Source organism: Sebastes fasciatus, chromosome 3, assembly GCF_043250625.1.
Source record: "Sebastes fasciatus isolate fSebFas1 chromosome 3, fSebFas1.pri, whole genome shotgun sequence".
Lineage (NCBI taxonomy): Eukaryota > Metazoa > Chordata > Actinopteri > Perciformes > Sebastidae > Sebastes > Sebastes fasciatus.
Window position 1 is genome coordinate 17815278 of NC_133797.1, and position 10992 is coordinate 17826269.

Genomic DNA, 10992 nt, shown 5'->3' on the forward strand with positions numbered 1-10992 from the left:
GCTCAAGACCAAAAGGTCCCCGTGTCTCAGCAGCCATTCAGTGGACCCAAAGATATTCATTGTGTTCAAAAATACAACAAATATTTCCATTTGAGAACCTGGAACCATGGAATTTAATATACTTTAGATTATAAAATGACTTAGAGGTGCAGTGTGTATGATCTGGCGCCATATAGCGGTGAGGTTGCAGATTGCAACCAACTAAAACTTCTCCTGTGTGCCAAGCGTGTAGGAAAACTACAATGGGTGACGCAAAAACATGAATGGCCCTCTCTAGAGCCAGTGTTTGGTTTGTCCGTTCTGGGCTACTGTAGAAGCATGGCGTCCGGCTCCGTGGAGAGGACCCCAAGCCCCCATGAAAAGCGCCGGTCGTTGAAGTCAATTTTGTAGCGGCCATACGGCGGTTCTACAACTTCTGTGTCCGTCATGTGATGCCATTGGGCCCAAAAACACTTTTTCCCATAGACTTACATTGGGAAAGAGACATCTTTAACTTAGTGGATCATTTTTTTTTAGGTGAATCAACTTCCCAGTATGAACACTCTAATAGCCCTTATTTAAATCATTAGTTCTTAAAAGTTGTAAAATGCACTAATAGTCGAATCCAGAGTTATTTCCCTTCCTCCGTTCATGTGAATGAGACCCAGACCGAGGCTGGAGCGAGGGCTGGGAGGCGGAGTTAGCAAGCCGTGACGACAGCGTCACATTGTGACCCCGTGACCGAGCGGACGCTACCGCACCTCCTCTATGGGCCCAATGGATGTGGAAGATTGCCGGAAGATACAGGTACTTTTTCCAGTCGGAAGTCTAGCCAATGTGGCATCACGCGCAACTGAGTAACTTTCATAGGAATAGGAATGAACGGGGCCTGTTGATCAGCTAATCAATCAATCTGCTATCTGTTTCAGCTCTAGTACAACATGTCCTGCTCATATTCCCATGAGCTTAAAAACACTACAGTTCCAGAGCAATCTTAAGAGTCGATATCAGCAGGCGTCTGAGGTATTTAAGGCACACTGTCCAGAATACAGGTTACACCTTCTGTTATTTAAGCGATCACTTTATTGCACAACAACAGCAGCCAGCATGGCAGAGACATAGAGGCCAATAAGATCCTCAGGCTCAAGGGCATATTTGCTCAAAAGCACGCCTTAAATTCACGGCAGTAATAACAGCAGGTAGGACTTTGATACCTGTAACCGTTTGTGTACCATCTCAGAAACCTGAACTCTCGTTACTGTTTTGACGTTGGTGAGATAAACTGTCGTACAAGACAAACAGTAAATAACTTAGTAGAAAAAACAATAGAGCCTATCTGCTTCTGAGCTTCTGAATAACTACATAGCAAACAGCACAAGTCACAGGTTGGACAAAAGTGGGAGAATCTCAGGTATGTGTTAACACTAACAGTCTGTGTGATAACATGCCAGAGATAAAAAGGTTGCATTTTATGGCCCTGTATGTCTGCACAACAGATTTCACTAGAGACAGAGTAGAATTAAACAGAGTACGGTGTCTTCAAATACCACAAACCCCTCAAGTCCTCATTAAAGAACCTTTATGAAGTGAAGATGTGTTGTTTCACCCAGTTTAAAGCCCGCTGAAGTTAACTTTTGGCAGCAGGAGTTTTCTGTTTATAGTGAGGATGTGTTGTAAACTCATCAGTCTAATGCTCATTTTGGCAGGAGTTTGCCATTAGACAGATGACAGACCTACTGAGACTGATCTAGAGCTGGCGTGACACCTCCTCACTCAAACAGTCATGACTCAACTTTTAGTTATTTATTTCAGCATTTAGTTCTTCTTTTATTTATTTATTTATTCATACGCAAAGAGATCCAGGCGAACTGTTTCTCCCTGCTGCCAGCTTAAACCTAGGCTGAATATCTAACTGTCTACACTGTACTACAAAACCAAAACAAATGACTGCAATAGTATCATTGAGCCAATTGTAGTAACTGACTTCACTGTATCTGTGGTAGCATTTATGGATAAAATAAATGGAAAGAGAACAGAAATTTTGGACAAAATAGTATGTTTTTTTGCACATGCTCTTGTCTAGATAATTAAATTAGTTAATTAATATTATTCCTCATTTTAGTGGGTCACTCTGCAGCCTGCTGTACCTCAGGTTGTTGATGAATACGGTTGAAACAAATATCACAAAAAGAATATTTTCATATTTCAACATATACCATGATATATAAGCAAAAACATTCACATTGAATTATGGACCAGACCAATTTTAAACTGTACTTCGAGTCAGAACAAACAGCATGCCCTGGAGCTGCCCCTGTGGAAGTGATGCCACACTAGAGGTCCTCAGTCTTAAATTACGCCCACTGTTTCCACATGTGGTGGCCATTAGACTCGGGTCATTAAACACGGCGCTCTCAAACTGCTTTTTCTTTTGTCTTAAGTTTGTTTACGTCCATCCAGACAAAAGTGAGCAAAAACAATAGATCCACACCATCTGTTGAGCTGGTGGACGGATAGAGTACAGCCACCCACAGAGACACAATAATAGATTTCACTTATAACTAATGACGTGTTTGCAGACATGAAGATGACCTCAACTGAAAGGGTACAGCATATTCTAGATATACTGTATGGATCAGCGGGCTGCAACCAATTTTATAATTCATTCTTTTTTTTCAATAGTTTAGTCTGTTTAGTAAATTCAGATTGCTTGTTGTGTCCAAAACCCAAATATATTAACTGTGCAATGATGTAAGGTGAAGACGAGAGAAACTTGGCCTAAAGAATTAATCAATTATGGAGTATTATTGGGGATTACTTTTCTTTCGAACGACTCTTATCTGGGATTAGAGCCGGATTGCTGTCCCCCTCACCAAGATCACTTCCCCATCTATCCCATTCAACTGGACCGCTCCACCTCCACTCCGGTCCTGGTGCAGCCTGACTCCTCCCTCCAGTTCACTGTAGAGGTGGATGCCTCGGACGTTGTTGTAGGAGCCGTTCTCTCTCAACGCTCCAGCCCTGACCAGAAGTTACATCCATGTGGTTTGTTCTCTCGCCGCCTGTCACCAGCGGAGCGCAACTATGATGTGGGGAATCGTGAGCTGTTAGCGGTGAAGTGTGCTCTGGAGGAGTGGAGACACTGGTTGGAGGGAGCAGAGATTCCTTTTGTCGTTTTTGACTGATCACAAGAACCTCGCATACATCCAGTCAGCCAAACGACTGAACTCTCGTCAAGCCCGGTGGGCATTGTGTTTTGGTCGCTTTCATTTTTCCCTCACGTATTGCCCAGGATAAAAGAATGTGAAACCTGATGCTCTGTCACGTCAGAAGAGTCCTCAAAGAGCTCAGTCTGCATTCTACCAACATCCTGTGTGGTGGGGGTACTTACCTGGGAGGTGGAGTCAGCGGTCTGAGAGACGCGGGAATGAGGAACGAGAAACGGGAAAACGAGAAACGAGAAGAACCAGATCCCGGTGCAGGACGCCGTAATCGCATTTATGCCCCGGATGTGGCATTTATGCCCCGGATGTGCTTTGGATTTTGTCACCGATCTTCGTTCTTTCAGAAGGAAACACAGTTATACTTACCATTGTGGACTGGTTCTCCATGGCAGCCCACTTCCTCGCTCTCGCCAAGCTCCCCTCAGCCCGTGAAACCGCCGATCTCCTCGTGAATCATGTTTTTCGCCTCCATGGTATTCCGCTGGACATTGTCTCGGACCAGGGGCCTCAGTTCATCTCTCAAGTCTGGAAAACCTTTTGCTAAGCGCTCGGAGCTACAGTCAGTCTGTCATCCGGCTTTCACCCTCAAACAAATGGACAAGCGGAACGAGCCAATCACGATCTGGAGTATGCGTCGGGGCAGGGGTCTCCAGTACTTGGTGGTCTGGGAGGGACACGGGCCGGCGGAACGTTCATGGGTGCTCCCGCATCCTGGATGCAGCGCTCGTCCGGGAGTTCCATCAGTCCCACCCAGATAAACCTGGAAGGTCGCCTGGAGGCTCCCATTGAGGGGCGAGGGGGATTTTGGGGGGGGGGTGGGGTACTGTTATGATATCACCCTTCAGCCTAGTTTCCCCAGTGTTTCTCTTTGTTTCCCCGCCCTATTGTCTCCTGTGTGTTTTCCCTGTCTGTGGGCAGGTGGGCGTGGTCTCTCCTCTCCACTCCTCCTATGGGGCGTTTGCTGCTGGTGGCACACCTGATTCCAATCATCTACAACTCTGCAGTATATCTACCCCGGTTTTCCTCCCAGACGTCGTCAAATCGGTCCGTCACCCTCAGTGGTAGTTAAACGTATTCAGGCCTACTTACCTCATGTACCTCTTGTCTTGACTTTTTATTCTGTGTAACGCTGCTCTCATCTGTTCAGGTCTGCCAGCTGCCTTCGCTCCATCTCCCTGCTACTTCCCTGCCTCATCACTCTCCGACGCCATTCCCCTTCCCCGGACCACAATTCAATTCACCTTACACTTGGGTGGATTTCTGGAGCCCCTTCCTCGTGCCCCGTCTGCCCCCTCCTCCTCTCGAAGACACAAGCCGGACACCCCAAACCCCAACCCCTTTAAAGGAACATTTATTTTGCAATAAATTCCTTTTTACTTTCCTCCTGTCTGTGTGCTGTATTTGAGTCCATTTGTTGACCCAGTTATAACATTTTTGTTTCTAAAGTGAGATGTTGGGGAGCTTCAGGCATCCTCCAAACTAAATAAAGAACAGTTAGCTAGTTTTATGTAGAGCTGAAACAATTAATTAATAAATAAACTTGTTAATGAAAAAAAAAAATCTGTTTCAGTCATTTCCAACTTCTCAAATGAGTATTTTGTAATTTTCTTTGTTTTACTGTATATGATAGTAAGCTGAATATCTTTGGGTTTTGGACTTTTGCTCTTATATAACAAGACATTTGCAGATTATACTTTGGGAAACAATAATGAGCATTTTCTCCAATCTTCTGGCATTTTATAGCCAAAAAAAATAATCCTTAGTTTTATTTAACATAAACCGCTTTCATCTGAAGTTATGAGGAAAAAAAGATCATTTAAAAAATGAGATTCAGTAGAAACAGCTGTGCACTTCTGTATCGGATCATAAAACAACCTAGTGTACTTGAGGCAGGGTGTTTGAGGTGATTCAAGATGTATTTTTTTGTTTTCAAAACTTGTTTGTTTTAGGAATATTGAACAGGATTTCTCTCCTCACATTCTCGTGTAGTTCTGAAGATGTGAAGTGACTGTGATGTGAAGGTGTTGCTCTCCACCACTTGTCACTATGAACGGCTGCAGACTACAGAGGTGGAAACAGAAGAAGCTCAACATCATGCTGAGAGCCATGTAAGTAATGTGTTTCTTAAATGACGTCAAAAACATCCAAAAGAATATTAACATGCTTGACCTGCTTGAAATGTACATTCACATTGTTTATGAGTGTTAATGTGAACACATGAAGCCATAGTTGAGGCTGAATCGTGCTCTGATGAAGACAAGACAGCAGTTATCATTTATTTACTAATAATTAATTATGTTTATGATTATTAGCCATTAATATAATTAACCAAAATGATCAAAACATTAACTGAAATTCAGTGAAACGCACCCGTTTCCTCTAATGATCGTTAAACAATCTTATTTGCCACATACCAACTGGTTCAATACTGTCTTGTTTACAGATTATTGCCATCCATTGCTCTTATATAATAAGACATTTGCAGATTATACTTTGGAAAACAATAATGAGCATTTTTTTTCCAATTTTCTGCCATTTTATAGCCAAAAACAAATAATCCTTAGTTGTATTTAACATAAACCCACATTCATCTGAAGTTATGTCAGTGAGTGAGAGCCATGTAAGTAATGTGTTTCTTAATGCTCTTATGTCAGTGAGTAAAAAAAGATCATTTAGGAATGAGATTCAGTAGAAAACAGCTGTGCACTTCTGTATCAGATCATAAAACAACCTACTGTACTGTATATCTGTGCAGAGGGAGAGTCTGTTTGCAACTTAAAAAACCCATCAAAAAAGCTCCTTGCTTAGTGTGACATACATATAAAAGACATGCATTTTAACCACAAAACAATCAGCAAAAAACACCTTAGACACATGCATGAAACGTGGAGTTGTGTTTTTGCAGAGGAAAACAACCTACTGTGCAGATCTGTGCAGAGGGAGAGTCTGTTTGCAACTTAAAACACCATTAAAGAAGCTCCTTGGTTAGTGATGCATAGATATAAAAAAGACATGCATTTTAACCACAAAACAATCAGCTAAAAACACCTTGAAACTAGGAGTTGTGTGTTGTGTTTCTGCAGGTCTGAGGCTGTGGAGCCGCATGGCAGAGCTGCTGCACGCTGCTGCTGCTGCAGGAGTACAAATAAAACTGTCCGACTCTCAGCAGCTCAATCCGTTTATATAGTGAAGAGCAGAGCTACTAAAACACGTCTGCAACATGACAAGCGATCACTGACATGCTGCAGGAGTTCAGACTGAAGTAAACTCACCTTCGAGACGGTCATATGGTGAGAGGCGTCGGCAGGTGCTGGTAGTTTTCCCTGGAGAGGAGAGGAGAGGACGAGGGTGAAGTGCTGCTGCTGGTGGAGACGAGTCGTGTTATTATAACACCGGTGGTTGTTGCATGGTGGAGGTGGTGGTCATTGAAAAGTCATGATGCCCTCCTCGACCTTGAGAGTCCCCCAAAAAATAAAAAAAATAATATATAAATAGACAGAAAGAAGCTCACAGACAGCATGCACAGTCACCATGAACACACACACAGGAGGAGGAGAGATGCAGAGCACAGGATGCGACGAGAGAGAGGAGGAAGAGGAGGGAGGGGCAATCCAGGTTACTAAGCATACTGTCATTAAAGCTTCAGTAGGCAGGATGTTTTTTTAATCATATTTGATCCAATCTGGCCTACTTCAGCTTTAAAGTACCAAACATACAAGTACTCATTATGCAGAATAATGTATATTATTGGATTATACTTATCGATGCATTAATGTGTTCATCACTTTAATGTTCCGGCTGGTAAAGGTTGAGCTCATTTTAATGACTTTATGTACTGCTGGGTAGTTTAATCTATAATAATACATCATTTATTCGTTTATTATATTTTGTATTAATAATGTGAATCTGTAGAGTTATTAAATCAATCTAGTGGAGTAAAAAGTACAATATGTCCCTCTGAGATGTAGTGGAGTAGAAGTAGAAAGTATCAGAACATGGAAATACTCAAGTAAAGTACAAGCACCACAAAATTGTACATAAGTACAGTACTTGAGTAAATGTACTTAGTTACTTTCCACCACTGAGTACATGTTATACTGTTGTGTTTCTCTAAGCATTCTTTACTGCTCCTGTTGTTATAAAATAATTGTTGATTATTTAACTGAAAAGTAGTAATGTGTTTTTGATACCTTCACTTTTTTTGCATCAAATCATACCGGGATGTTTGCTGAAATTGATTAGATGTGGCACAGCCCTACCTAGAAACATTTCCACCAGCCGCCACTGCCTTTCAGCATATTGTAATTAAAGTGTTCTGAGAGAAAACTAGACTTCTGCACCTCCTCATGGCTCTGTTTTCAGGCTTTAGAAAATCTAGCCCTAGACTGGAGACTTTGGCCAATCACAGGTCAGTTCAGAGAGAGAGCGTTCCTATTGACTGTGCTCCGGCTGGTGGGCGGTGCTTTTCCTCAACTGTTCTCAACATGGCTGCCGGGTCACAAACTTTCTCATTTTACAGCTAAACAGTACACTACAAGATGTTTCTGAAAACGTTTGAGGTGAGAAATAGGCATTACAGTAACAGAATATTGATTCATATTTGATCAGCGCTGCCTAGTTTGACCGTTTGATTGAAGTTGATTGACAGCTGCTCAGAGACGACTCTGATTGGTTGTTTTCCTCTGGTCTGTGTCATCTTGTAGATGCCATTAGGAGCATCGGTGGACACAGAGGCGCATGACTTTTCTTTTAGATTACCTGTTTCATGCACTACTTTTTTAAATCATATTTGCTCTAAATCTACCCACTGCTGCATTCAATTGTGAATAAAATACAAGCTAAACCCCAGTGTTTCTTCCCCTTCTCTCATGAAGAGGCAAAGAACATTTCTTATGTAAACTCTTTATTATAATTTCTTGCATCAATTTTCCCATAATTGTTTGTTTTAATCATGTATACGGCTGTTTTCACTCACATTTTGTTCCTTTAGAATAACAAAACTAATAGATGGACTCATTGTTTCAGCATCATTCATATGAATATTGTGTATTTCTACCAGTTTCAGTAGTTTTTAGTGGATTAAATACATTTACACACGTCAATCTAAATTTTTTTAGATTTGGAGAACTCTAAAAAAAATAATCTGATTCAGGATTATTAATGTGAGATGTGAGGAAGCCTCCAAACAAGCTATTGGAGAAGTCCTTTTTGATCAGTTTATATTTGTATTCAATTTTGCCGTCAGGTTTTCATATCTTTCTTGTAACCCAGAGTACTGTATATCAGTATGTTGGTCACCTGTAATGTATGTCAAACATAAAATACTCATAAAGGTTCAAAGGTATAGTGGCTTCACTAAATCATGTTTCAATTTTAGTGCAGGCTTTTTGTGTTTGATTTAATTCACACGTTTGTTTTTTATGTTACTATTATTATCGTTGTTGCTTTGTTTTTGTACATATCTTTGCAACTAAGTTATGTATATAATGTTTGTTTGTTTTTATATCAGAATAAAACCAAACCAAAACTATCTGTTTGGGATTATGTATCGCTAAAGAACAATATTACACGTTTATTTCTACATGTTAAAAATAATTTTCCTAAAGAAAAAACTGCATGCAAAGCAGTGAGCCTGTCATGTGTAGTCTAGTGTGATCTGTTTTTGATGGGTGCTTGACGGTGACAGGGTTCTCAGCTCAGTTTGGCCTCGGGGCCCTGCAGCAGGCGTACTGTAGGCCGAACTGGTGAAGTGCTGTTAAACTGTAGGCTAGACACTCACTGATACACATCAGTGTTTTGCATAAGTTTTTTTTGGGAAGGGGAGGAAACTTAACTGATGGTGGAAACGTAATGGAAGAAATACACAACATTCACTCTGTATAATAGATATAGAGGGATAATGTTGAGATAATCAAATGTAGATGCTCAGCTCTCAAGTGAGAAAAATTCGATGTTTAACACTTTGTCTTTTGCTTAAATACTGACTATTGGATCCCTATCTGTAACAAAAATGTTAAACAGTCATGTCAAATTAGTTTTTAGGTGGGCCTATCTTTAAGCAATTGTAACAAATACTTGTCTTGATAGAGAATGGGAGTTTGGAGGAGAGCGTACGGAGCTACTGTAGACTGTCATTATATATCACCAGTCTATTCATCTGTCATCTGTCAATCATTCATCATCAGAAATGTATAAAGTACGTGCGAAAGACAAATACACATATAAAAAGAAGCTGACTGAGGCAAAGGGGAGATATGTTACAAAATTGAAGTTAGTTGATGATATCGATCCTTACGAATTAGGAGGACCTTGACAGCTTGATGTGCACTGATGTGTTTTGGCGTTTAAAACACATCAGTGTTTGAGGTTATAAAACGAGTAGGTAAATGACCTTCAGATCTAAGAAGCCAAATGCCAACTACACATAATGTTATGCTAACTGAATGCTAACAAAACATTAGTTAAATCTGCATAATTAATCTACCGGTATCTTGCAAAATTAAACCCATAATGTTAGTCTACCTTTGTGTCTCACTGTATATATACTACGTTTTGGCTTTTAAATCTTATTCACTGTGGAATTTTTTGTGTTAGTTCAGCAGTTCTTTTGACACTTGCAATAAACAGCCAGCAGCTAGCCACTTCGGCGGCCCGGCTATGTCAACAAAGCATGGAGAAGCTCTGATTACAACACACAGAGAGAGAGAGCGACTTCATTCTCTGCTCAGGTAGACATTACTCCTCCATATCTTTACATAGCAAATAGATATTAGCTGCTGTATCGATGCTCTGGATATCGTAGGCCCATTAAGCACCTTTTAAAGAACCCAGTGTGTTATTTTATGAGTGATGTTTGGTGCAGATTCTTTATTTGAGGGCGTTTGTTGCCCCCCAGCGGTGAAACACAGTCATTACAAGAGGATTCATAACAGCAGGAGGCCACCAGGAGGAACAGCAGAGACAGACATGACAAAGCTACTGCACAGTCAATCATTTTACTTATATTACTCTATTATACAACTCTCTCGTTGACTCCATGCAGTGCCAGTCATCTCACTAACTGTTAAAAAGAGTGAATGCATGTAATACATGCATGTGAACTACAGATGATGAAGGGAAGTGATGTGATACAGTGATATGTGGACAGACAGTAAAAAAAGTAACTGTTTTGTTTTCTATTAAATTAATCTGATGTGAATTTAATAGTGTGAGCTTGACACATTGAAAATGAAAAGAAATGCATACAGAAAAAAAACATGCACATGCTGCTGAATTTAAGATGTTTTGATACAAAATGTGAGTGTTGGATATCAACATTTTCTAAATGTTCACACAAAAGAAGCTTATTCAGCTGGTAATGTGAATAAATGTAACTAATAATATAAAATATGAGTAGCTCTCGACCACTTTCATTTTGTCAAAGTAGCTCTAAGAGGAAGAAAGGTTGGAGACCCCTGCAGTAAAGACATTTTAATTGTTGGCGTCTTTTTTGTCGACCTATAACTATAATGTATATTAATTGATTGTCACAAAAAGGGCTGCGTATCGAACTACAATTCTTTTCGAGAACCAACCAAAATGTGTCTGAAGCAGCGAGAGTCAGAAAGACAAACACAAACCACAACTTCCCCGGTTCAAATGCGGCCGGGGACCATTGCTGCATCTCTCTCTTCCTTGTTTCCTGTCATCGCTTGTGTATTGCTGTCTAATAAAGGCATAAAAACGCCCCCCAAAAAGTACCTGAAGTTGTCCTTGAATGCTTGGTGAGACCTTTATGCTTTACTCATAC

The 10992-nt window shown here is 40.7% G+C and overlaps 1 protein-coding gene across 2 annotated transcripts in view; it reads right to left on the reverse strand.

The window, feature by feature from the left end:
* coro2aa (coronin 2Aa) overlaps window positions 1-6623 on the reverse strand; it is a 50153-nt gene extending 43530 nt beyond the window's left edge. Inside the window, exon 1 of one of the 2 annotated variants that reach the window (XM_074629363.1) lies at window positions 6476-6623. In XM_074629363.1, the coding sequence (XP_074485464.1) occupies window positions 6476-6490 (15 nt within the window). In that variant the 5' untranslated portion in view covers window positions 6491-6623. The remainder of the gene's footprint in view (window positions 1-6475) is intronic. The other variant, XM_074629365.1, reaches the window with a different exon arrangement.
* Between the last annotated feature and the right edge of the window lie 4369 nt (window positions 6624-10992).